This window comes from Panthera leo, chromosome F3, assembly GCF_018350215.1.
Source record: "Panthera leo isolate Ple1 chromosome F3, P.leo_Ple1_pat1.1, whole genome shotgun sequence".
In the NCBI taxonomy this organism is placed as follows: Eukaryota; Metazoa; Chordata; class Mammalia; order Carnivora; family Felidae; genus Panthera; species Panthera leo.
Genome location: NC_056696.1, coordinates 42,304,811 through 42,332,379, shown reverse-complemented (window position 1 = coordinate 42,332,379; position 27,569 = coordinate 42,304,811). Strand labels below are relative to the sequence as shown.

Here is a 27,569-nt window from a genome sequence, read left to right as displayed (position 1 = left end):
CTGTTTTCTCATCCGTAAAGGGGGGATAACAACAGTATCTGCTGCACTGAGCTGTGAAGACTAAACGCAACAGGCCACCCGAAGGCACGTGAAAACTGCGTGGCCCGAGCAAGCGCTCAGATATGGGTTCTGCGGTCACCGCCCCGAAGCGGGGCTCACGTATCATTCGGCGGGGCTCAGCACGGCGCGGGTTGCCCGGACCTTCCTGGGGGGGGGGGGGGGGAGGGATTTCGCAGGGAAGGAGAAGCGGGGGAAGGAAGTGCTCACTTGCGCAAGATGATCTCCGAGGCGCCCTTGCTGTACATGCGGTAGCCCCCGCTGGGCTTCTCGATGACCGTGCTCATGGATTTGCGCACCGAGTTGAAGGTATACACCTTGTAGAGCTTCTCCTCGGGCACCTCATTGCGCACCGCATGGTAATCCTGCTTCAGGTCTGTGACAAAGCCCAGCAGAGCACATTCGGTCTTGCTGCCCACCTGCCGCGGCAGACCTCCCTCCTTCTCCGGAGGCTGAGAGAAAAATCATACGTGGCATTTGAGTAACGGGCCTCGACTAGGGAGAGAGCTGAGGAAGGAAAGGACAAAACTTTCATGCGTTTTCTTCCCAAGGGTAAGTGGGCGGTGGGCAGTGGCGACTGTGGTCGCTGGGCCATCCGGGGCTCAGTGTACCCTGGGGGCGGTGCTGGTATCTCACCCTGTGCGGGTCTCATTCTAACCCCCTCTCTGAGTTTCTGGGCAATGTGTACTTTCCTCCTGGTAAGCCCAATTCCGCTACCAGCACGAGGTCTCTTCCAGAGATTCCGCCCTCAGATGGTGCCTGGTGGGCGCTTCATGGCCGTAGATTTCTACCTGCCTCCCCACCTCCGCTCTCCTCCCACGGATCATTCCCTAGTCACGCCAAACACGTTCAGTGAGGAGTAGGAAACGTGACGGGGGATGGCAATTCAGGCAGAACAAACAAGAGAAAATTGCTCTGTCCAGAGAAGATTGACGGTCCCTTCCGACCACCCCGTTCGAAGTGTCCAGGCAAAGGGAGAGCTTACCAGAATCTTGGAGGTATAGGCACTGTTGATAGAAATGGCATTGACAATAAGGTCCAGGACCTTGGGCAGGAGGACATCAGGGCTCGGGATCTGATGGTAATGGGTGTCTCCAATATAAGCCTGTACCACGGTCATGCGGTTCATGGTCAACGTGCCGGTCTTATCAGAGCAAATGGCTGTGGCGTTGCCCATTGTCTCACAAGCATCCAGGTGCCGCACCAGGTTATTGTCTTTCATCATTTTCTACAAAGGAGATGAGAGCAGACTTGAGAGGGGACCGAATACAGGTCAAAGGCCATGTTTCAGCCAACATGTCTCCACCTCTCATCCTCTTGTTGGCACAAAAACGCAGGATACCATTGTTGCGAATCCTCTTTAGATTCCACTGGCTTCCCGAAACACTGATGCGGCTGATCAAGAGGGTCTTTCACCTGTGAGCAGTGCCAGCGACCTCTGCCCCTGCCAGGTGCCACGCAGGGTCTGTGGAGATGGCCCGGCCTTTCACCCCACGCTACACGGCGCCCTCCCTTCCCATCTCCGTCCTGAAAGAAGAGCCAGCCTCGTTCCCGTCTCACCTTCACGGAGTAGGCCAGGGAAATGGTGACAGCCAGCGGCAGCCCCTCTGGCACAGCCACCACCAGCACAGTGATGCCGATGATGAAGAACTTGACAAAGTACTGGATGTAGATGGGAGTGCACTCGGGCAGCCACGCTCTGCGGTGGATCACGAAGTTGTCAATCACAAAGTACAGGATCAGGATGAGAACCGTGAAGGCAGACATGATGAGGCCTGTCCGGGAAACAAGTCACATGAACCCAGGCTCCAGGGCCTTCCCGGGGCCCTAGCCAGAGGTGAGCTGGCAGAAGTTAGAGGCTTTGCTACCAGTGTTTAGAACCACTCCCTCTAGGGAGTCGTACCCAGATCCCCTATCCATTCTCTGTTGCTTATACATTACTGTGCAGGGGAAAAGACGCTGGTTTTGTCTCCCACGGACACAGGCTCTAGTCTCGGCCCTGCGCTAACCGGACTCGTGGCTTTGTCCCTCTCTGGGCCTGTTTCCTCATTCATAAACAAGGAGTTGGTCTAGCTTTCTTTTTTCTTTTGGGCAAGGTCATCTAATACTTTCTGTTTTTTATTTATATTTATATTTTTTAAAATCTACATCCAAATTAGTTAGCAGAGAGTGCAGCACTGATTTCGCGAGTAGATTCCTTAGGGCCCCTCCCCCATTTAGCCCATCCCCCCTCCCACAACCCCTCCAGCAACCCTCAGTTTGTTCTCCATATGTATGAGTCTCTTCCGTTTTGTCCCCCCCTCCCTGTTTTTATATTATTTTTGTTTCCCTTCCCTTACGTTCATCTGTTTTGTCTCTTTAAGTCCTCATATGAGTGAAGTCATATCATCTTTGTCTTTCTCTGACTAATTTCACTTAGCATAATACCCTCCAGTTCCATCCATATAGTTGCAGGTCTAGTTTTCTAAAACAGCATTTTATTGGGGTGCCTGAGTGGCTCAGTCAGTTGAGGGTTTGACTCTTGATTTTGGCTCAGGTCATAATCCAAGGGTCATGGGATCGAGCCCCACGTCGGGCTCTGCGCCGAGTGAAGGGCCTGCTTAGGATTCTCTCCCTCTTTCTCTGCCCCTCCCATGTGCGTGCACATGTGCTTTCTCTCTCTCCCTCTCTCAAAACACACACACACACACACGCAAAAAAAAACCCCAAAAAACAAAAACCCAGCATTTTATGACTCTATCTCAGACCTACCCTCTTTCCACAATTCATAACGTAGTGACTGTATCTGCCTACTTCCTAGTAGTTTATCAATTTGGGTTTCTCCCCTATCAATTCATGACTCGTTCACAGCGATGTCCCTAAGGTCACCTGCATGACTAACTTTCAGAACAGTGTTTCCTGACCTTTCTCTTGACACGGCATAGATAGGAGATGACAATAATTTGTATGTTTACAACAAGCAAATATTTCTATAGTGCTTGCTATAGGCCAGGTAAGCACCTCACGTATACTGACCCATTTAATCCTCACGAAACCCCTGTGAGGTAAGTTACTATGATCATCCCCTTTCATGGGGAAATCAAGGCACAGAGAGGTGTTTTTTTTTTTTTTTTTAAAGAAGATCAAAACAAAATTATGATCTTTAAATTTTATTTATTTATTTATTTCGTTCATGATAAGTGTACTCTTTAATCCCCATCACCTATTTCACCTATCCCCTCACCCCCTTCCCCACAGAGAGTTTTCTGGAATGGACACTGGCTGGGGGACCAACTATTCTGGTTTGCCTGAGGCTGTGCAGTTCCCTGGGATGTGGGACTTTCAGAGCTAAAATCAAGACAGTCCCAAGCCAACGGGGACAGCTGGTCATCCTACAACACTGATGTAAACGGAAGAATCTTTTCAAGGTCAGAAAGCACCTGGCCCGGGTGCTGTCTGGCCACTCTGAAGGCTGAGGGAATCACTATCCGGGCACCCTGCACCTCTCTGTGGCAAAATATCTGGGAAGAGCTTTGCTTCAAACCCCAGTCTAGTTTGGGTCTTTGCTTTTCCTGAGGGCCTAATGATTCAAGACAATCAGAGCAAGGCCAGAGGTGATTATACCAATAAAAGCATATTCTTTTGAGCTTTGCTTCAGCAGGGTCGGGGCTGATGTGAGGCAACCTGGGTGCGTAGGGCCCAAAATTTAAGGAAGTGCTCCCTCCCAGGGTGGCACATTGCCTCGCCCGACTCCCGGCCTAGCTTGATACGTAAACTAAAACAAGAGAGGAGACCCGGTGGCCAGCCCACCAGGTAGCTCGCACTCCCTAAAGAGCAGGGCAGGGATCCGGAGGACAATAGAAGGGGTTAGGCGGGGTCTTTTTAATGTTTCACACCTATGCGCCAGGCTCAGGAACGTGATTCCACACCCGCAATTCATCTCATCCGTGTACAGTTTATACGCGAGAGATGTCACAGCGGTCAAAATCAGCCGGGTACTAGAACTGAAAGAATAGGGCTAGACTAATGCGGTCCAGCAGAACTCTCTGCGATGCTTCAAACGTTCACTGCGTGCGCTGTCCCATAAGGTAGCCACGACCTGAGTGTGGACATTGACCAACTGAACTCAGGCTGATGTGACCGAGGAACCGAATGTTTAACTGTATTTGATTGTCGGTCGATGTAAGCGGGAACAACCACACAGGGTTAATGGCTCCGGTAGCGGACCGCAAAGCTTCTGGCTCCCCAGTGTGTGGTCAGCCCATCGGCGGCACTGGCATCGCCTGGGGGCTTGTCAGAGATGCAGACTCTCAGGCCCCGACCTCCTGACTCAGAATCTACGATTTAACCAGGTTCCGGGTGAATTGTCCACACAGAACGTACTGGTCTAGCCTCTGATTGTGGTAAAGAGAGGGGTGGGGTCAGAAGATAATTAAACAGTGGGACAAGACAGTACCTGGAGGGCTCTGCCCACTGAAGGCGCAATATTCCTTCTGTTTCCTCCTCCAGCCCCGCCCCCCCCCCCTTAACCCCCAACAGAAGGTAGAGGGAGAATGTAGAGGCAGTCTGGAAAGAGCCTCTCCAACCACAGGCTTCCTTTTCCTCCAGTCCTTACTCTGAATTTACTGTCCTGTCCCTGGCCAGATGCTAGGACCACACTCGGGAACTGCCTCCAGGAAACAGGAGCCTTCTCTGCCCTTAAGGAATGTATAAGTCAATACACGAAACAGGTGGGTGGTTACCAGTCTTCTGTCTCCCTGAAGTAAATCTCCCCTGTGTGACAGAAGTTCTTTATTTCCCACTTGGCGGCAAGAGACCACGGGGCCTTTAACCCTCGCACGCTTCTCCCTGAAAAGGCCCAGGGAGTGGCCGGAGGGTGGCAGGGAGAGGGGGCCTACACCCTGGGCTGCACGAGCCCCTTGGAAGTTTCGGCTTCTTTCTGCCGGCCCGGTTGGTACAGAAGGGAGACAGGGAGGCCAGGATCCAGAACAGCACTAACGAACAACAAGAAGCCGCCGCCCTACTCACCAGCTTTCCCGATCTGAACAGCCAAGCGCGTCAGCTTGCCCTGCAGCACCGACTTCTCCTTTTTGGGCAGCTTGGCCGCCTTCTTCTCCTTCTCCTCGTTGTCGGTCCCCTCCTGGCTGTTGAGTGGCTGGATTTCCAGGGCCACCCCATCCTGAGTTTTTGCTAGGGTGCGCACAACAGAGAGGACAGGTGAGCGCGCAAGGTGACGGCAGCGAGTGGCAAGCACGTGAGAACCCCAACTCCTCTGTCTTCTTCCTGGAATCCACCTCGGACCCCCGATGTCAATTCTGACCACTCTCACCCCGTGCCAGACGGGGCACTTGCCTTGCACCCTCCACTGGGGCCTTTGGAATGATACTCTGACAACTGGAGATGAAATAGGAGTGTTTTCGGGGTACGGGTTTCCTCTTCAGTGGCAGCTTCCTGGCACCACCTCAGAGCCCCAAGCCAGGCTTATTCCAGCAAGAGGATTAGTCATGCCGCTAAGCGCTATTACCAACAACCATCCCTCCCGGAATTCAGTGCTTAGAATGGTGAATCTTCACTGCAGGAAGGGGCCGACGGGGAAGGCTGGAAGACGTTTCTAGAGCGTAAGGGCCCTCCCGGTCTGCTCTGTTAAATGGTTCATCTCTCTCTTCCTATAGACCGTCAGGGGAGAAACACAGACCCCCCCCCCCCCCCCAATACAAGATGTTTTCCAGTTCCTCCTCATATCAGTCGAATGACAGCGGAAGGAAATGCCCTTTCTCCCCTGTCTGACGAAGGTGGGGAGGCACAGAGTGGGGAGGTACAGGGGTAAGTCTTTTGGGGGGGAGAGGGAAGAAGCTGGTATGAGGGACCCTCTGGAATGAGAGGGATAAAGACAGACATATAAACCCATTTTGCTTTCGAAAGAAGAGTTAAAGAGACCTAAAATTAAAGAATTATTTCTGTGGAGCCCTGGTTCTCCGATGGGATGACTTTATTCCTGAAGACTCCTATGACACGGGTCCAAAGAGCAAAATAATCACTAGTGGCTGTCTCAAGAGAGCCATTCTCGCTGGGTCCCAGCACCCCTCCAGCTTCACCCCCGTTGGAGCTCAGCCCTTTTGCTTAGGATGCCCTTCCTGAGATACTGTCTCTGTTGTCAGACTCACAAACAAGACAGAGACGGGATGTAGACACAGCCACCAAAAAAGAAACACACACCAGATCGGGAGGAAGAAAACAGACTGAGGGGAGAACAAAGAAAGAGGTGGGGAGAGGTACAGAGAAAGGCTCTGTCCAAGCACCCCTGAGAAGACTAGAAGAGAAGACCAGACCAGAAGAGGACACCGATGAGGCAGCTAGCAAGAGGAGGGTGCAGGGACTGCCCACCCTATCTCCCTCCACCGTGAGGACCCTGAAGTCTTCCAGCCCAGAAACCGATGACCTTTGGCGTTTAAATCTGGCCGAGGGCAATGAAGCAATGCGTTCAGCGCCCAGAGAAGAGCTGATCCATCCCACACGCTCCCCAAGAGAAACCTTGACAGGAGATTCCATGAGAAAACAGCAGAGGGTGCTGTTGTCCCATTTTGGATTGGGATTGGGAACCCCCTCCTGAGACCGCCCCCAAATCTCTGCACCTTCCTCAGGATGAGGCATCCAGGCCACAGCAGCAGATAACAGATTTATGGAGAGGACAAAGGGAGAAGGCAGATGGCCTGGAAAGGTCTGATTTGAGTGTGGGCAGGTAGAGATGGTAAATGAGTGGGTGGCGAGGTTACCTTTGTTGCGATTTTCAGGGACTCCTTGTTTTTTACCTGTTTGAACAAGAAAGAAAAAAGTGGGGTGGAGACCCAGAGCGACTATCAAGAGATCAGATATCCAATCTGTTGGTCCTGCTCAGAGCCCAAAAGGGCGACAGCAAAGGGGCTGAGCGGCAGGGAAGGGACTATAAAGGAAGTTCACGTCTCTGCTCACATCCATGCTCACGAGGGGCTCTCCTGAATCCTGGGGGTGCAGACCAGCCACTCGTGCAGGTGAGTGCACACCCACACCTGAGCTGCGTTCTCGCGGAGCCCAGGCCGCTGCTGGGAGGCTGCTCCCGGCCTGAGTCACATCGCTGGGAGAAATGGGGTGGGGGTGAGAAAGTGAGAGGCTGGAACGGTTTCTGCCTAATGGCGAAGGCTCTGAAAGGGGTCTCCGTGTCAATTCACCGGCACCAGGCAAGCTTCCTCCTTACTCATTTGCAGGTAGCTGCAAAAACCACTAGTCTAGCTCCTGGGGGAACGTGTTTCATTTCCTTTTGATAACCCGCCCTCCACGAAACAGCCTGAGATGGTCCTCTAGCCAAGGGACAGAAATCCTTCCCTCCTCCAAGGAAAGAAGGAATGCCTAGGGAAAGGGGAAGACTTCTTTTTAGTATCTCTTCTTCATTCACCCTCTGTGTTTCCTCCCTTCAGGAGCACGTGAATGGCAGAGACAGGACTAACTCTGGGGGGAGACATTACCTCTCTGTTCCCACTCTCCTAGCTGGGTCTCTCTTCCCCTGACAGCCCACGGTTTTGGCAGTTTACCCTCAGCCTTGACGGGTCATTTAATCCCCCACGTTTGTGGAAGAAGGGTTGGGGGGTTGCACGGAGGGCATCTGGGGCCGGAGCACCTAGCCAGCTCCCGTGGGGCAAGCTTTACATCTTGCCCCTGCACAGCCATTAACAGACACGGGAGTTGAGCCTCAGAGGTGACCTGACTTGGTTTTCATCAGAGCACCCTGGGGAGCCAGGCTTGACATCTTCATCTCGGCAAGACGTTCAGATATCTGTGCTCTTCATCCAGCAGCTTCTTCCACGCAGATGTTCCATCCGGGTCTGTTCTCTTGCCTCCCGCTTTGTCCACGGGCACGGGTGGGAACAGAATCTCATCTCAAATGCCCCTTACCTTTTTTCTTCTTCTCCTCCTCTTCTCCCTCGCTGGCTCCCAAAAGGGTAAAGATGATTCCAGTCTGAGAGTTGATACCCACAGCCGTCACTACCATCCGGCCAGAACCTTCCATGACATGGGTCCCTATGTGACAAAGGAGAAGGTGGGAGGAGTGTTGTTTTTTATACCTAGCCAGGCTTTGGTGTGGAACGCAAACTTAGAAAACAACAGTCCCTCTTCCTTCCTTCCCCATGGATAATGATCCGCTCGGCAGATAGTGGGAAAAGGTCAAGAGCTGGGCCCATTTAAAATAGACCAAGCACTCCAGCTGATTCCAATGGGTAGCCAAGGTTGAGAATCACTGTTCTAGAACGCTGGTTATCTTTACTCACCCAAGTACTGTTGCTCCCAGCTTTAGCTAATATGGTTGGCCCTTGAACAACACGGGTTTCAACTGCACATGGATTCTTTTCAATAAATATATGTACAGTTAAAAAAGAATAATCAAATCAAATCAAATAGACCAAGCAGATTGGGGGGTAAGGAGAAAAGTGAGTCTAACTGCTTTAGGGTAAGACTCCTTCCCCCACCCCCACCCCCACCAGCAGCGCCCTACCAAGGCTCCTAGAGCACTTGCTGTAGAGAACCTCTTTTAGGTTGCCCGATAACCCTGTATTCAACCCACCGATATGCTGCTGCCCCAGATGAAGCTAGGGGAAGGAGAGGGGGTAGGGCCAGAAGAGAGAGCGAGGCCTGGAGCAGGTCTCCGTAGCCTGGCTGGCTGGGGGAGGTAGAATGGGAAGTAGAATGGGGGCCGAAGCAGCCAGAGGCCATACCTGAGAGCAGCATTGGGTCCCTTTCCACAGACTTCTTGACATGGTCTGATTCCCCAGTCAGAGAGCTCTCGTCAATCTTGAGATCGTTCCCCTGGATCAGGATCCCATCTGCGGGCAGTAGGTCACCTAGTGCACAGAGGGGAAAGGGCAACAGGGAAAGAGGGGAGGAAAGAGCTTGGCAGAGGGTAGGAACCATCCAACCCCATTTCAGGGCTGCTTCCACGGGCCCTGCCCATAGGGCAATGGCCCAGGGGGGTACCTGGAGAGCCTCTGAAAGATGACTTCATCTCTGACAACCTGTCAACTCCTTATGAATTAACAGTTACTTCTCATGGCCTCAACATTATGTATTTTTAACCCTAAGACACACAGGGTACAAGTCTGACACTTTTTGGGGAGAGTTTCTTCTTTCTTTAGATCCTTCTCCACAACCTCCTTCCCCTGACCTAGAAGCTAACACGATTGCGGTCTTATCTATTTGGGTCTTCGGTGATTCCCAGCCCCCTATGCCAAAGGCCCTAGCCCTCAGATAGGGAGGGTGCCACAGGTACAAGAAGCACGAGTTCTCACCGTATTTGATTTGGGCGATGTCACCCACCACGATCTCAGCCACTGGGAGCTGGATGATGTGACCATTTCGGATCACGGAGAATTTCTGTTCCTTTTCGATGCGGTTCTGCAGCCCCCGGAATTGCTTCTCTTTGCTCCAATCATTGAAGGCAGTCACCAGCACCACGATGATCACGGAGAACAGGATGGCTGCCCCCTCAATCCAGCCGGCTTCTGCCTCTCCTTCGTCTTCCGGGCTACTTACGGGTAGACCACACTCTAGCCCAGGGAAAGGAGAGAGTGGAAGGGTCAGCTGGGGGCCTTTTGTTAACATTCAAAACGGAAGTAGTGTCTCCACAATCCCCAGAACGGCAAGTCAGGGAAGGAGAATAATAGAAAATAAAACCCTTGGGTAGTAGAGCCATCCTCTGAGGGTACTGGAGGATGGCACGATTGGGCACCGTCTCGTTGCCAATAGAATTATTTGCGTGCTAGATAGCACGAAACATGTCATTGCCAATGACTGGCCAGTCGCATGTGCAGAACTTATGATTCCTAACGTGGTCAGGCTCCAGGTCGCTGCTCTTTCCCATGATGCCAAATAGCTGGCGGGAGGCACTGGGAGAAGCAGGTTTTGTTGGTTGGGTGAGGGTAGAGGACTCCTGATACTCTGCATGAGGATTTGATAGGAGAAGGGGAGGGAGACCCTGGAATCAGGATGGGTTGGACGAACAGCTTACTAGCTACTTGCTGGTTTTCTTTGGAGAGCCCTGCCCCCCCCCCCGCCCCCCGAACTTTTAAGCTACACCCTGCCAACTGCTAAGACCAGTGCTTATTGGAGGTGCTGGAAAGAACGCCGATCAGAGCCGCGCTGGGCTGCTGTGGACACTCACGTTCATTTTCTTCACCGGGGGGCCGATAGAAGGACAGGACGAGGGAGATGATGGCTGCAATCTCCAGGATGATGAGTGTGACATCTTGAAGGGCTTCCCACACTAGTTCTAAGAAGGTCTTGGGCTTTTTGGGGGGGATAAAGTTCTGTCCGAACACGTGCTTACGTTTCTCCAGGTCCGCAGGGTTCCCAGACAGACCTGGGAAGGAGATACGAGTAGGATGAGCAGGTGAGCAAAAAGGGGAAGAAGTGAGGGACAGAAGAAGGCAGTTGAAAGACCTAAATAAAGACCCTCCGCTTCCTGTTCTGCCCAAGTATGAGATCCAGCCAGGGTGACCAATCTCCCCACTTTGCCCAGGACGCGGGGGGGAGGGGGTGTGTGTGTGTGATACCTTCAGTCTCAAAACGGGCAAACCAGGACAAGGTGGTCACAGGCGGCCACTGGCTGCTGCTCTGTCCCCAGGGTAAGCTAACCTAGATCTAACACCTCACCGCCTCCTCCCAAGGATGCTGCAGGCTCCAGCTCTGAGAACACAGACATTCAAACGGTCCCTGGGGCTGACAGAACTTTCCTCTCACATTAACATGTAACTACTGGTGATGATTCTAAAACAGAGTTAGCGTCCATCCACTGGCTCACACACAAAGGCCCGGAAGAATAAGCTCTCTGCTCAAGGTCACGCTAGGAAGCTAGGAGACAGCCGGACCAGTTGTCCCGATTGGAAGTTCCAGGGGCTTTAGGAGAACAGGAGAGGCTTTTGGACTCCCATCTGTGGCCATCCCCTTGAGGCACATGTTCCCCCGTTTTGTCACCTCCCCCACAGACACAGACACACACCGCTAAGAGGTGCTACCATTCTAGTAAGTACTGTGGACTTAGAGAAGTACTACTTAGACTAAGTATTAGGTATTAAGAGAAGCACTATTATTCACATTGATTGAAAAGAGAACACAAAAGCGAAGTGGCAAAGTCAGACGGTATGCAGTCCTTGATTACCAGCATGCTCCCCTCTAGCACATATGCTTATAAACCTGTACGAGTGTGCACCCATATTCCAGACATGTTCCAGAGAGAAAAGGGATAGGCAGAATTATTCCCTATTCTCAGTGCCGCCTTTATTTCAGGACTTTTTTTTTTTTTTTATGTCTATTTATTTTTGAAAGAGAGAGAGAGAGAGGGGGAGGAGGGGCAGAGCGAGAGTGGGAGACACAGAATCCGAAGCAGGCTCCAGGCTCCGAGCTGTCAGCACAGAGCCCGACGCGGGGCCTGAACTCATGAACTGTGAGATCGTGACCTGAGCCAAAGTCGGACGCTTAACAGACTGAGCCACCCAGGGGCCCCCAGGCCTTATAGTTAGGCTCCTCTGCTGGGCCCCAGGAGGGGGTTATACTGTAGGGGAAGGAGGGAAATCCTAAAACTTCAACGGATGCCAGGTGGCATTTCTCAAGTTGTTTACCCAGAGCAGCAGATAAGCCCTGGGCTTGGCACGTGGAGCTGCACTGTTCCATGGGTTCCCACCCACAGGCAGGGTGGGGCGAGCTTTGTCTGGGGAAAAGAAGGTCCTAGCAGAGGAGAGTTAGAATCAGAGGGCAGGGACACTCCACGAAGCCTCCCGAGGGAGAGCAGGGGACAGGAAGCTGCAAGGAGAATTGGAGATGCTGATGCCAGAGGGCTGCTTCACACTTTGGTTAACAGGAAGGGCTATTCCCCCGGTGGGGAGGGGGGCGTGGCGTGAAGGCAGACCTCTACTCTCCGTCTCCGCTCAACAGGACCCAAGAGTGGTATCTTAAGTGGCAAGAGGAGAGATTTGGGTCAGACCTCGGGAAGGTACTCGGACAGAAAAAGACTTGGGAAAGGGGAAACCCGAAGGGGTGTTGCTTGTAGGGTCTGAGATGGCCTCCATTTCTGCATCCAGAAGACAAAAACCATCAGGAGGGGTACTCAAGATACTCCCCTGTCTGGGAGGGTAGACGAAGGACCCTGAGTGGAGGGAAAGTCTGTGTGTGTGTGTGTGTGTGTGTGTGTGTGTGCGCGCGCGCGCGCGGGGTCGGGGGGCGGTGGTGGTGAACTGGCTTCCACACTGGTGGAGTTGGGGAATAGGGACCACTCTCACCTGCCAGCGCTCAGTGTGAGAGGGAAATGGGGAGCCGGTCAGGGAAGCGGTGCCCATATTCTAATCCAGGGCCTCCTGCCTCCCAGTGCCCAGATATGCCACCCTGGCCTCTGGCTGAGTGGCGTAGCCAACTCTGTGGGGGAGTGGGTTTGGCCAAAGCACTAGAAGCAAGTTGGGCTGCTTCCCAGAGGCTCCCTGCCTCCACCGCACTGCAAAGTCGGGTTCCCAGTGGGAAGGGAAAGCAAGGGCCTGGGAAAGGAGTGTTTCTGGGCAGGGCATCGTGACCCCCAGGCAGGCAGAGGCGGAGCAGTCGGCGGATCCTGGCCGGTTCTTTCTCCCCGAGGACCTGAGAGAGCGAGGCTGTGCCAGTTTGGGACCGCTCTACTGGAGGGCCAGGTTTGCTCGAGGGAAACAGGAGTTCTGATCATTTGTTCATCTCCCCGGCGACGTTTCTCAAGGAAGCAGCGAGGAGATGCCACTGCCCCCTTACCAAGGTGAGTAGATGACTGTGAGGGCAAACCAGATATCAGATACTAGAGGTCATCTTAAGGGACATCCCAAGACCCCAACGGAGGCCAAAGCCACAGCAGCAACAACAATCTAGCTGAAAGCACCCATCTGAGGTCATCCTGCCCTCTCTGTTCTCAGATTAATACCCTGTGACCTCCCTCTCTCTCTTGTGCTCTATCCATTCAGCCAGCACATCCTGGCAGCTTTATCTTCAAAATATACCCAAGGTCTATTCCCTTCTCACTTTCCACTGTCACCATCCTGGTGTGAGCTGGCACCCTCTCTTGCCTGGGTGATGACGACTGTCCTCTAACTGGTAACCTTGCTCCCACCCCTGCTGTCCCGTGCCCCGTCTCCTCCCAACACAGTAGCCAGAACGATCTTTTTCAAACCCAACCCCTGGCACTCACCTACTGGTGGCTTTTACTTGGAGTGAAAGCGGGCACCGGGGCCTTTATGATGGCCCGTAAGGCCCCTCAAGAGCCCCCGGCCTCCCACCCCTCAACTCCTACTATTTGCTCCTTGCCCAGCGAGCCTTCCTGCCGTGCCCTGAACGCGTTCGAGAAGCTTCTATTTCAGCCCTGCAGTAGCTCCTCCTTGGCTCAGCTTGCTGTTCACTAGCTCATTCTCTTACCTCTTTCCGGTGTTTGTACACCGACCCTGACCTCACTGATTTAATAACATGGCTTCTCCGCTCCCGCACTCTCGATCCCCTTATCCTGTGTCACTGTTTCCTTCCACAGGTCTTCTCCCCTAATATGTTATATGATGTATTCATTATGTCCGTCCACCCCGCCCCCCTCCACGAGGGCGGGAGCTTTGTCTTTCTTCCTTAGGTCTACAACAGTGCCCAGCATTGTACGCATACAAATGTGCTGAATGAACTGAATGGATGAGTAATAAATCAGGTTGCTAACGTTTAAGTGATTACTAGGTGCCAGATGCTTCACGAGGCACATTGGTGCCTTCTCGTTCAGACGCCGCAAACCCCTATGAGACAGTTACTGTTAACCCCATTTTACATATCAGCAGACTGAGGCCTGGAGAGGTTATGTAACTACTCGGGCTCGTACGTGACACAGTCTATTCCACTCCCCAGGAAGCAGCTGCACGCCCACCTACACGCAGAGGGGGCTGGGGTGTGGAAGCGGCTTTGTTCCAGGGTGACTAACTGGTCCCGCTTGGCCCGGGACTTCCCAGGTTTGGGTCCCGAAGCTCCCACCTCCTGGAAACCACCCGGCACCCCCTGGGTCCCATGGCTGGTGGCCCGCGTGCCGCTTTTCTCTGCGCCTCTACGCCAATCAGCCCTGATCCCACGGTTTACAACCGGGCCGAGTTAGTGTCTCCTTCCTGTCCTCAGGGATGGTGCCACCAGGTCTATCAGAGTCCAACCTATGAATCTCGCACTCGATACAAGGTTCATTATGGCCTTTTTTGGATCCAAGCAAACCAAACGACACACATTACGGAAAACAGAAAGGTCAGGCCTTGCTCTTGCCTCGATGGCCTCGAAGTCACACACGAACTTCCTGTTTGCCATTTTCTCTCATCTCTCTGCTCCACCTTAAGTCACCCTAAGCTGTTGCAGTAGCTATCTTAAGAAGTCAAGTGGCCGTCCCAGTTCCCAGTGTGCCCTGAGGCAGGGAGGGGCCTGTGGGGACTGTTAGCAAAGTAGCCTTGGGAATCCTCACTCCGACTTGTGGCAGGGCACGGGAAAGCCTGCGGGCCTGGGAGCTCAGCCAATCCCCAATTTTGGGCTTTTCATTCCATTCTTCCTGCCCCCAGAGGCTCTCAGGCCCTGCTCTCCACAGAGGTAACTTCGCATAAATCCTTGTCTAGCCGAGGACAGGGTATTAGACCCTGATCTCTGCAGTGGCTTCTCAAATATGCAGCTTCCTGGAGAGAAGCTTGGCAGGGAGAGAATGCTGGAAACACAGGAAAAGGATTTCCCTTAGAAATACATCAAAAAAAAAAAAGAGAGAGAGAGAGAGGAATCTTTGTCCCCAAGAACATGGGAGAGAGAAAGCCCCACCCAAATCAGGAGTGCTTTTGGCTCTAAGAACCAGACTGAACACATGAGCTGGGAGAGGCGACAAAGAATGTCAGGCTCTGAAGTCATCGCCCCTACCCTGTGTTGGGGAGTTTCATGGCCCCTGCCCAGGCTGGCAGGAGACGGAATATGCAGCAGTGGAAAATCTGTGTCTGCTGTGGGTCTGTGCGGGGAACCAGGGCTTGGGAGGAGAGGCGGCAGCCCGGCCCTCAGTGGCCTGGCTCCAGCAGGGAAGGGCCAGGGCCAGCCTCCCTGGGATGCCAAGCGCTGTCGGCAGCGGCACCCCTCACGAGAACCAGCTCAGCCCCAGAAAGGGTGGGGCTGGGTCAGACATCACGAGGGACTTCCCAGCTGGCTGAGTTATGACACCTTGCCAAGGAGAAGCAGACTCATCTCCCACACACATAGTACCAGGGACAGGTTGCCCTGGGTGGGGTGGAAGGCAGCCCTCTTTGGTACAGGAGAACAGGCAGCAGAATACCTTTCAAGCCCTACCTTAAAAACCTTGCGAGGGGCGCCTGGGTGGCGCAGTCGGTTAAGCGTCCGACTTCAGCCAGGTCACGATCTCGCGGTCCGTGAGTTCGAGCCCCGCGTCAGGCTCTGGGCTGATGGCTCGGAGCCTGGAGCCTGTTTCCGATTCTGTGTCTCCCTCTCTCTCTGCCCCTCCCCCGTTCATGCTCTGTCTCTCTCTGTCCCAAAAATAAATAAAAAAAAAAAAATAAAAAAAAAAAAAAGTTGAAAAAAAAAAAAAAAAACCTTGCGTTGGGGGGGCTGAGGGGAGGGGGAGCTTGACATCAGCACAGGGACCGCAGGCTTTCGGCAAATGCCACGACCTCAGCATCTCCAGCTTAGCACACCCACAGCTCGGAGATGTGCTCTCTGGCTGCTGGACTTCCAGCCCCTAGAGATAAAGCCATCGCCTCAGGGTCACCGCAAGAGGATGCCAGACTTGGGGAAGAATGGCCCCTTCCTGATGCTCAGTGCACACAGCCTGGCAGCGTCAGCAGCGTCTGGCCCTCCTCTCCACGCCTTTTCTGAACACCCCAAAGCTGGCGCAGAGCAAGAAAGCTCCCTGGTCTGCCCTCCGCAGCCCTCTGCTCGGCCACCTGCTCCCACACCGCACGCGTGTGCTTCCCTCCAGTGTCACGCTCCCCGGTGCTCGCACGTCAGAGCTAAATAAAAAGAGTGAAAGCCCTACTTCCAAGGGTGGATGCGACATCTGCCTCGGCCCAGGAGGGAGTGCTATCTCTCTCCCCCCGCCCCTAGCTGATGTTCCATGCAAGGCAACAAGAAGGTCCAGAACGAAACAGAACTTGCAAGCTTTTCTGCTGAGCTGCGAAAGGAATGCGGCACAAAGGGTTCCCGGCCTGGAAGGGGGGGCAAAGCAGTGGGGGGAGGGGGTGGTTCTCAGGCTCAGGAAGACTCATCCCCTCTCCCCATCAAGACTGCCCTGTCCCCTGCCTGGCAGCATTATGCCAGCCATCCCAGAAGCCCAGCTCTGGGCAAGGAGGCGCTGAACAGAAAAGAATTCACAGAGCCTGGGGTTGGGCTGGGGAGGGAAGGTCCAAAGCTGTCACGCACTGTTGGCCTCACTCAGCCCTGGGCGCACAAATCACACAGGGGACTCCCAGGATGCAACATGGAATCCCCTGCAGGGGGTGGAGGAGGGGGGGAGGCTCCGAGGGAGGGCGCTTTCACTCTCTTTCTCAATCACCTATTTTCCTCATTCCAGCTGTTGAGACTGCTTCCCCTGGGGTTTGCTGGAAACCTTTCCCACCCCTCCGTAAACTACTCAGTATTTCTTTGAAGAAGTTACTAGACTTGCCTCAGCTTCTCACATCACAGCATAGCTGCTTTCTGGCTGTTTGCGCTGGCCTGCCCACCTTCTCTTCCCTTCCCTCCAAGATGTTCTTCCGGCTTGAGTCTCTCTCACATCTTTTTTTTTTTTTTATTAAATTTTTTTTTTTTTAATGTTTATTTATTTTTGAGACAGAGAGAGACAGAGCATGAACGGGGGAGGGGCAGAGAGAGAGGGAGACACAGAATCGGAAGCAGGCTCCAGGCTCTGAGCCGTCAGCCCAGAGCCCGATGCGGGGCTCGAACTCACGGACCGCGAGATAGTGACCTGAGCTGAAGTCGGACGCTTAACCGACTGAGCCACCCAGGCGCCCCCTCTCTCACATCTTAAAGTAGCGCTAATAGATGTCCCCGAAGCACGATGGGCAGAGAGGGCCAGACTGTCAGCCTCTGCAGCCGTGCCCACGTGCATTGCTTTCAGGATCACTTATCTGGCCTCTTTGGTAGCCAGTCGGTTGAGTGTCTGGACAAGAGTTGAAGGTGATGGCTGTGGGGCAGAGGGCCAGAGGAAAGAGAGGTGGCTCGGCTATGCTTCTCTTCTGGAATTGACGAGCTCCTAAGAACAGGTGGTCTTTTTTTTTTTTTTTTTTTTTTTTTTTAGTTTATTTTGAGGGGGGAGTCAGAGAGAGCAGGGAGGGGGCAGAGAGAGAGGGAGAGAGAGAATCCCCAGCGGGCCCTGCACTGTCAGTGCAGAGCCCAACAGGGGGCTCGAACTCACAAACCGTGAGACCGTGACTTGAGCTGACACCAAGAGTCGGCCAATTAGCCGATTGGGCCACTCAGGTGCCCTAGAAGCAGGTACTCCGAAAACACGAGATCCGCCCTAAAGACAGGGAGGAAGATATCAGAGGCCAGTTACCGTCTTCCTCTTACGTCCGTTGTATCTCATATCCACTCCCCTGGTTCTGTACCCCTCCCCAGCCCTCCGCTAACATTCTCTAAAGCAGCGGCCTCTAAGTAGGGGGCACGAACCATCTGCTGGAGCGTGGGAGAAGCACCAGAACTTTTTATATGACTTCATCCACTTCGATTTCTTGCATCTCTTACGATGTAAATAATACTAGTGTTAGAAGCATTAATAGTAATATAGTAGAGTTGTGGGTAAGCATGTATTATTTATCATGTCCTCAGCTTTTTTCCAGATTGAAAATGCTACCGGAAGGGCGCCTGGGTGGCTCAGTCAGTTGAGTGTCCGACTTTTGATTTCGGCTCAGGTCATGACCCCAGGGTCATGAGATCAAGCCCCGCATGGGGCTCTGTGTTGACTGTGGAGTCTGCTTAAGATTCTCTCTCTCTCTCTCTCTCTCTCTCTCTGCCCCTCTCTCCAACTCGCTCTCCCTCTCAAATAAAAAAAGCAAACAGAGAAAATGCTACTGGAAATTTCAGTCTGCACATGGAGGAAGAGCCCATCCTAGCGTGTCCCAGCTCGTGGAAAATGGACGATGCTTGGTGGGACACGCCACTGACCTCAGAAGGCTTGGGGACAGGAACACAGTTAAACCCCAGAGATCTTAACATGGCAGGAAATATTACCCTAAACGTTGCCGTTAATGAACCAGGATGGTAATTCAGGCGGGACTGTCTTAAAACAGATTCTTTCCCCTCTTGCTTTTTACTCCCCAAAGAATCTCAGCTTCCCAAACTTAGTGGCTGTCCAGTAACTATGCAGGGCGAAGATGCCGCCATTTTCTGTCAGGAACATTCCGCGAGTGCTAGCAGCTGCCATCGAGCACCGCCAGGCCTCAGCTTCCCCAGGCAATCAGAGGTACAGCGGTCCATGCTCCCAACTAGCCACGCCCACTGACGGGGCAGAAGCCACGGTTTAATGTTAGCACTGGGTCACAATTAGACATTCTATCAGGCATTGAAATACAGAGCAAAGTTTTGAATTACCTGTGCTTCTGAGACTCTCTGTGTTCCTGCTCTAGCCTAAGAATAGTCTATTCTGTTCTACCCAGTCGTAAGAATTTAGGGGAGGCATTTAAGCCTTTGGACCTGGAAGGAGGGGAGGGGGATGAATAAAATTAAATCCCACCTGCCTCTAGAATTGTGTAAATCCAGTATAATAAAACCATGCTCGTGTCATAAATATTATAAACTCCCAGTTCCATAAGGCCCCTTAAAGCTATGGTTTAAAAAAAAAAAATCTGTCAGATCTATATAGGTGATGCTATCAACCCAACAGATAATAAAAAGGAAGGGTCATACTCTAGGAACCAATTTCCCCAGCCTTACTTCACCAGGTTACCAACTACCAGAATTCAAGTACCAGGTGAATTTCTTTATTCTTTTTTTTTTTTAATGTTTATTGATTTTTGAGAGAGAGAGAGAAAGACGCTGAGGGCAAGTGGGGGAGGGGTAGAGAGGGAGACACAGAATCCGAAGCAGCCTCCAGGCTCTGAGCTGTCAGCACAGAGCCCGATGCGGGGCTTGAACCCACGAACCGTGAGATCACGACCTGAGCCGAAGTTGGACGCTTAACCGACTGAGCCACCCTGGCACCCCTCTTTTTTCTTAGTCTGCAGGGGCCTCCCACAGGGGACAGGACTACAGTAGGTTGTCAGGCACCTCAGTGCGGTCTCTTGTGACCAGGCTGGCTTTTTACAGCATCAGCTCTTTGAGGCACCTGGAGAGTGAAGCTCTTTTCTCGGCCCTGCCGCACAAAACAGCTCAGCATCGCCTTTGTCTGGGGAGAGACTTCTGTGTCACAGCTCCTCTGTGCCTCCTTTTCTATGCTCGTATTCCTCGCACACGCGAGGAGGTCATTGTTGGCACGGGGGAATAAACATTACTCATGGAAAAGTTGTTTTCGGACTCCCTGCCTCCACAGCTCCAGGACCGGCCCTATGATTAAGTCTTACACGGAAACAAATCAGGATACAGACTTGTGATCTAAGGAAGCAGGAGAATGGCAGCAGACAGCCGCCCCACTGGTAGGGGGACTGGCGTTGGGGCATGGCCGGGGCCCGTAGCAACAGAAGCACCTGCCATCAGAAGCCATGGCTTTCCACCACAGGTCGGAAACTAGGAGTTGGGAGGAATCTAAGGGCATTAGTTACATCGACAACATTTGCTGTCTGATGGTGAGATTAAAGTGGCATATATGATGGCCTTTGGGAATCGAAGCTGTCTGGGAATCAGGGAGGAGACAGTAGCAGCTATGAGAAATGGATTAGGAAAACTGGGAGGAGAGTCTGGATCCTTCTATCAGGAGCGTCCCAGGTTCCAACTGATTTGGACTCCTGAGCTTTGCTTTGTGAGAGAAACGACTGGCCAAAGCCATCAAGAGTGGTATAGGAAGGGGAAAAAGGAAGATCCTGCCTGCATTCTGATGGGTGTCTCTAAACGCCTGCATTGCTCAGTGAAAATAGAATGCGAATAGCCTCTGTTTAAGGTCAACACTACTACGAAAGTGGCAGAATAAAGAAATCTAGCTGACAAGAAGCAGTGCCCAAAGGGCAGTCGTTAGATTCTAGCCAGAGGGCAAAGACTGAGCCGTGGGAGAGCGACCAAGCCCTGCCTTCTGAACCAGATCTCTTTGACATCCAGAGGTGAAAGGACGCAATGGCCATTGGTTGCAGTCATACAAGCAGGAACCTCTCCAGAGGAAATAATACATCGCACTCCACGGGCGCTCATACTCTGGCAGATACCTTCAGACATGTGGGCTCCATTTTAATCTGAGACAGCTCATTAATTGAATACCCATCATAAGCTTGAGCGCTGGATGCACATGATATGTACGTGGAATCCCAATATTTTAATCCCGATAACTGAATGGGCTAGGTATTAACATCATTTTCAAAGAAGGAAGAGACTCAGGGCGGTTAAGTAAACTGTTCAATGATACTCAGTAAATGGGGGAGCTAGTGTTTGAACTCATGCGAGGTAGGAAACTGGATTCTAGCAGTCAAGAGAACACGGAAGGAAGCTCCCTCAGATTGCGAAGAAAACAAGACATGTTAATGTACAGATATCTAGATAAAAATCTCTCGCTCGTTCGCTCTTGCTCTCTCTCAATCCTAAAGAGTCTGGAAGAGAGACTTGGACTCTTGTCCAAGTCCAAGTCCAAACTTACAGCACTGGCTGGGGGTCAAAACTTCTTAGACTTGGCAAAAAATATGATGTAGGTTCCAAGGAAGGCTAGAAATAGTCTATTTCAAGAGGCTAAAGGCATCTGAAGGACAAGATCTTTTTTTTTTTCTTAATATTTTTTTAATATTTATTTTTATTTTTGAGAGAGAGGGAGACAGAGACAGAGACAGACTGCGAGTGGGAGAGGGGCAGAGAGGGAGGGAGACACAGAATCCGAAGCAGGCTCCAGGCTCCAAGCTGTTAGCACAGAGCCCGACACGGGGCTCAAACTCAGGAACCGCGAGATCACGACCTGGGCCAAAGTCGGATGCTCAACCAGTCGGATGCTCAACCGACTGAGCCACCCAGGCGCTCTGAAGGACAAGATTTTTGATTTACCTAATGCTACTCAGCCATGTCCTGCCTCACTGATGGGGCCAAGTAAGACCCCGTAACACAGATGCTATAACCCTGCATAAGTGAGAAAGGAAGGTTCCTTTGATTCTGTCTCCATTCTGATGAGGCAAAATTTTATATTACCATGGCTTATTGGGCAACTGAAGTGAGCCAGGCAAGCACGAAGCCAGGTTTTCCGTTCTCTTTTAAAAGCACATTAAGAAGAACTATATTAAAGTGTGCCAGGCAGGGTTGAAAAAAGTCATCAATAATTCCCTGACACGAAGCAAAGTGAATAATCCAAAGGTACGGTAGGTACTCCCCTGTGATTTGCCCCCCCTATTTCTAACTGTACACGATAGAGAGATGCCACGTTGGGCGGATGCACTGGGTCACTTTTTTTGTGCCCGTTCTCCCCAGTTACACTGTGAGATCGGTGTGGGGCAGAACTGTAGTTAAGTTCTTCTGTAATCAAAGACCGATATTGAATAAGAGACTTGATCACTTACTGATAAAAGCGTCTCTAACACAAACACTTGTAAAGCAGAGCCAAATCCTCTCCTTGCTGTACACTGACACAGAAAAAGGAAGAAAGTCCGACCGTCAGCGAACACCGTCGCTGGGAAAGAGATGGCTCTCCGTGGTCTCACCTCCTTTCAGAGGCCATGTTTTTCTCAAACGACCCCGATACACCAGTGAGGTCTCTTACTGCCCTCTCGAGAAGCCGGGAAACCATAGTTTTGAACACTAGCCACCTTCCTCTGATTCCCCACCCCTGGTGTGGTTTTTACCTTCCACGGGGTTGGTTTTCAGTCTACTGCAGAGATTCGTTACACCCCCGTAGTGGACGTTGATCTGGTTGATTGCGTCGGTCGAACGTAGCTCCATGAGCTTCCGCAGGTCCATTACTGTGCAGCCAAACTCCCGCTCGTGGCTCTCAACCATCGAGTTGGCCGGCAAGGTACGTTCTGTTGGGTTCGTCATTCTGCCTGCTGTTACCAAGCCCCTCAACCAGAGAAAATGTGGCTTCCCTTCAACTGGTCAGGAACTCCTGCCCTTCTGCCTCACTTCTTACTTCTTGCTTCTCTGGGAGCCTGGGTAGGAAATAGTTGGGCTATATCCTGTGCAGTGAGCTTCAGGGTAGCAGCCTCTAGCCCAGATCCTTTTTTGTGTATGAAGCTCGGCAGCGAGGGGAGGAAGGGGATGGGGGAGCCGAGTGGAAGCCGGACCACGTGTCACGACGATTGGTGTCCCCAGGTGGTAATGGAAGCCGTTGTCCAGGGTAGGTAGGTTCCTAGCTTAGACCAGCTTGCCCAGATGGAGGTGTAAACAGGATGTGCATGTTACCATGGAGGCTACCTTAGCAACAACCGGCAACTGCGGTGGTAGAGAGGCGGCAGGAGGAGGAGGAGGAAGAGGAGGGCTCCCTGGATACCGCTGACAACTGGATCTCTGGAATAAAGATTCGAAGACAGACAAAAACAATTAGAGCAGCCATGAGGATCCGGCACCTGCGAGGCAAGAGGTACTCATTTTAGGGCTTAGATGACAGCGGGTGCCTCAGGTGAACCGATCGCCGAGGCCTGAGCTGAGGGCTCGGACTCAGGAGGGGCCCGCCTCTCCCTAGGAGGCCCCAGCAGCCTGTACACCCCCATGGAGAGGAGTAATTTCCGATATACCCCAGTCTTCACATCACACCATTCTCAAGCCAAGTGACAATCTGGCGACTTCAGGAACTTGGAAATAAAAGGTTTGTAACCCCTAATGGCTCTCACGCTCTCCACGTCTATCCACATGAGGGCCCCACTATGAACTCCTTTAGTCTGATCTTAACTCTAACTGGGGAGAAGAGGTCAGAAGAGGAGTCCAGACCAGAGTGGCCTGGAGGGTGGCCTGCCAGTCTGCCCCCCGCGCCCCTGAACCCTGCGCCCTGTACCCAACACCCACATTGACAAACCAGGAGGGCAACCTGATAGAAGATGCCCAGATGCTCCGGGGCCCCTCCGAATACTCAGCCTCTAGCCCGCTGCAGCTGTGAGCAGGTTGGGGACTACGTTCAGGTCTTGGAGCTAATAAGCCCCATCCCTCCAAAAAGCTTTCGCCGTCTCCAAAAGGGGAGAGTAAAATGCTCTGGCAGTTGGCAATCCAGGGTGCAGCCTTTCTACGTAAACGGGACAGAAGGACATCGGAGAAGGAGGTTTGCAGCGTATGGTTTCAGCGTTACTTGGGGTGGCGGGGATAAGGCAGCTATCAGTTCAGATAGAGCCCAGGGCCATGGCAAGGTCAGCAGGAAAGCAGGGTTAGCACGCGTGTGAGTCCGCATCGGAGGGTCTCAGGTCAGCATTTCTCCCCTCAGAAAGGCATGTGCGCCCCCTCTGAGTGGGAGGAAGGGCGGAGCTACGTGCAGGTGAGGATCTAAAGGGCTGAAGGTGGCCAGGCTCCCCCTGCCCCCCACCCCGGCCCTGTTCTTAGCTTTAGAGAGCAGCTCCCGTGTGTCGTGGGGGACCCATCGTCACACAGCAGCCGTTTAAATGTGAAGCGGCTCTTTCTGAACACGGCACCAGAACATGGGGGCCCAGCCCTGGTTAAACAGTCCCCAGTGACTGGAGTTCAGTAACCAGGGAGTGGCAAGGATCTCGGGACAGCCCCCCTCTAATACATAGATGACATCCTCACTTGTAGAAGGCGAGCAAAGAGGCACAAGAACCATCAGAAAAGGGCTGGGCTCTTTTACCGGTTACTTTTCCCCAAATCATGTGTGGCCAAAGTTTCCTACCAATCCTGTTCCCGGCGGGTCCCCTGGGATGGAGTTGGGTACTCCTCCCTCCCCCAGTGTTCACTCTGTCTCCTCCTTTTATCAGAGATTTTTAGAACTACTCTGACCTACAGAGGGCTAAGCAAGCATGGCTTTGCTTTATTGTTGCTATTGTTTTTCAAACATCACACTGCCTTTTGCTTTTTCTCTTTTAAAGAATTTTTTTAAAGTTTATTTATTTATCTGAGAGAGAGGGAGAGAGAGAGAGAGAGGAGGGAGGGGCAGAGAGAGGGAGGGAGAGAGAGAATCCCCAGCAGGCTCCATGCTGTCAGCACAGATCCCGATGCGAGGCTCGAACTCCCGAAACCGTGAGATCATGACCTGAGCCGAAACCAAGAGTTGGACGCTTAACCGACTGAGCCCCCCAGGCGCCCCCTCCTTTTTTTCTTTTTTAGATGTCATCAGAGTAGCCTGGGGAACAGAGGTCTGGAGAGAACCTGAGGCGGCGTGTCAAACTCCCTTCGTTCAGACTGGCCCAATGATAGGCGGTACGTACGACAGAATTTCCCTCCAGTTCAGCTTCTCGTCGAAGCCTGGAAGCAGTGGGAAGGGCTACAGCAGTAAGGAGCCCATCTTGACCCTTAAGTAGAGCTCCTTAACCTTTCAAGAGGATGTTGACAACAGTGCTGACAGAGTGCTAAACTGGAAATCAGACTTTACTTTTTCTATCTCCACCCACTATAGTGTCTGTCCCATGAAGGCTAAGCTTTGCACTTGTCGCGTTCACGGCTTTATCCCCAGTGCCATAAGGGCGCCTGAACACATGGGCATTCAGCTCATTTTGTTGTCGTGGTTGTTGTTGTTGAATAACTGGTAGCAGATTCAGAACCAATTTACCATCTTCCCAGGCACCCTTGGGCATGTCACTTGGCCTTCTTAGGGCTCAGTTCCTCCCACCTTCACCTGGGGGAAAAAAATCAGCCCTACCTCTTCACACCATCTCAAGAAAGTGACAAAGGACTAGAATAAGAGATAGAAATAGTGCTGGAAACCTTTTTTTTTTTTTTTCTAATGTTTATTTTTGAGAGAGAGAGAGAGAGAGAGACAGAGTGAGAGCAGGGGAGGGGCAGAGAGAGAGAGAGGGAGACACAGAAAACGAAGCAGGCTCCAGGCTCTGAGCTGTCGGCACAGAGCCCAACACGGGGCTCGAACTCACGGACCGCAAGATCATGACCTGAGCCGAAGTCGGATACTTAACTGGCTGAGCCCCTAGTGCTTGGAAATCTTAGATGAAAGATGACCAGTGTCCAGTATGTCCACTCTCAAGTGATGGGAGAAGGCTTAATTTGATCTTAATGAACTTTTGGTATCTAGCCCTTTAAGCAGAAGGACAATAAGCTCCACGTCCCCCTCCATCTCTCCTTGCCAAAGGGAATGCCCAGCCCTCAGAAAGAATGGAAAATTCCAAGGCAGCTCCATTAGCAATAGCCATTAGCTACGTTATAACCACTGGCAACACCACTAGGCTATGCAGCCTTCGATTTCTAGAAAAGAAGAAGGGACCGTCTGAGTCAGAGTTCCTTACTTTGAACCTCTCCTCAAGGTATGAAAGGGGAGAAATTTTTCACTCACGGAGGCGACCAGTGAGAAAAGGTCACTTGAGATTAGAGCACGTGGGGCCATGTGGCAGAGAATGAGGTCTGTCTGCTTCGGGTTGCTCTAGAGACGCTTACAGAGGAGGTCACGCACTAAGCCGTTGACACGGAGTCAAGGGGGCAGTTGGCAGCTGGGGGCCCCAGCTTAAGGTGGGATCTCTAAGGACGTTCTTCCGGAATTCGGAGGCCTAGCAGGCACCCATACGCCTCTCTGAGCTCTCAGAATGTGAGCGTTCCACAGCTGCTGAGTCTGCCTAGCCCCTACCCTTATTAGGCAACTGGCAAAGAATAATCTGTAAGTGCTCTCACACCCCCCTCGGCCACAGCCTCAGCCTCAGACGCAATGCTCAGACGCCTGGGAGGTACCACCTCTTGTCAGGTCAGGATTAGTCACGCAGCCTGGGGCATTCTGGGTAAGGTATGTGCTCACTCCCAGTTTCTAGCATTTTGCCAACTTAAAGGACGATAGGACGGAAAAGCAAACACTACCATCACTTCCTACAGGGGCAAGAAATCCTATTATTGTACATGATCATTGAACCATTTCAATGTTCTTCGGCCCAAAGTCTTGTAACATCCATTGTACAATTGGTAATGACGGTGAAAACTTTGTCTTTGATCAACTCTACGTACGACAGCTTTGACCCCCACCCCCCCCCCCCCCCCTTTACAGATGAAGCCACTGAGGTCCAATGAGAAAAAAAGTGATTTAGTCTTTGGCAAGTCAGCACCCTTGACCATCTGGTGCTCCTTTTGTTATACCTTACTCCCTCCCTCGAGTCTGGACCTCCTCATTTTCTTCCTCCTTCTCCTCCTCCTCCTTCTTCTTTTTTATATTTAATTTCATTTACTTATTTAAAAATTTTTAATATTTACTTATTTTTGAGAGAGAGAGAGACAGAGCGCAAACAGGGGAGGGGCAAGAGAGAGAGGGAGACACAGAATCTGAAGCAGGCTCCAGGCTCCGAGCTGTCAGCACAAAGCCCGACGTGGGGCTCGAACTCACGGAACGCGAGATCATGACCTGAGCCAAAGTCAGATGCTTAACTGACTGAGCCACCCAGGTGCCCCCTTTTTAAAGTTTATTTATTTATTTTGAGAGAGAGAGAGAGGGAGAGCAAGCGGGGGAGGGGCGTAGAGAGAGAGAGAGAGAGAGAGAGAGAGAGAGAGAGAATCCGAAGCAGGCTCTGCACTGGCAGTGCAGAGCCTTACATGGGGCTCGAGCTCAAGACCCGTGAGATCATGACCTGAGGTGAAATCAAGAGTCAATCGCTCAACTGACTGAGCCACCCAGGCACCCCTTTTCATCTTTTATTTTACAGAGAGAGAGAGAGCATGCATGAACAGGGGAGGAGCAGAGAGAGAGGGAGAGGGACAATCTCAAGCAGGCTCCATGCTGAGTGCGGAGCCAGACTTGGGGCTTGATCCCACGACCTTGGGATCCTGACCGGAGCCATAATCAAGTCAATTGCTCAACTGACTGAGCCTCCCGGGCACCCCTGGACTTCCTTATTTTCTGACACACATCAGAAATGCAGGAATCTCTGGAGTGGAGAAAACAACCATTTCCACTTAGAGGAAAGGTTGACTCTTCACCAGCTCTTTCTCCTTCACAATCAACCACATCGCATCACAACTACATCACATCACAGGGGCTGAAACAGACCTTTTCCTGCTCCTGTACATACCTGAGAAACAAACAAACCACCCCACGCTTCCAGATAACTCAGTCTGCAGCGAGACTTGCTAGGAAGTTCTGAAACAGGCAGCTGCCAGAGACAAGGACCTCATGCCCTAAGCCACCAAACCATAAACAATAGTCAGACATTCTGTTTCCTCCAATTTTGTCCACGGAATCCCTTACTCTTGGAAACCTTCCCGGGCGCTAAAGAAGCGATACATCCCCAGGCTACGAGGAGAAAGGGCAGCTCCCGTGT

General features: G+C 52.2%; 1 protein-coding gene across 7 annotated transcripts in view; it reads right to left on the bottom strand.

Annotated features, from left to right (window-relative positions):
• The window catches only part of ATP2B4 (ATPase plasma membrane Ca2+ transporting 4), a 98,372-nt gene that overhangs the window by 29,193 nt on the left and 41,610 nt on the right, over positions 1-27,569 (bottom strand). For 5 of the 7 annotated variants that reach the window (XM_042926241.1, XM_042926243.1, XM_042926237.1 and 2 more), the window contains exons 2-11: positions 22,014-22,674; positions 10,223-10,420; positions 9,351-9,608; positions 8,781-8,906; positions 7,963-8,088; positions 6,810-6,845; positions 5,065-5,226; positions 1,618-1,832; positions 1,043-1,285; positions 268-509 (exon numbers count right to left, since the gene is read on the bottom strand). In XM_042926241.1, coding sequence (XP_042782175.1) covers positions 268-509; positions 1,043-1,285; positions 1,618-1,832; positions 5,065-5,226; positions 6,810-6,845; positions 7,963-8,088; positions 8,781-8,906; positions 9,351-9,608; positions 10,223-10,420; positions 22,014-22,206 — 1,799 coding nt within the window. In that variant the 5' untranslated portion in view covers positions 22,207-22,674. The remainder of the gene's footprint in view (positions 1-267; positions 510-1,042; positions 1,286-1,617; positions 1,833-5,064; positions 5,227-6,809; positions 6,846-7,962; positions 8,089-8,780; positions 8,907-9,350; positions 9,609-10,222; positions 10,421-22,013; positions 22,675-27,569) is intronic. The other 2 variants (XM_042926242.1, XM_042926240.1) reach the window with 1 other exon arrangement.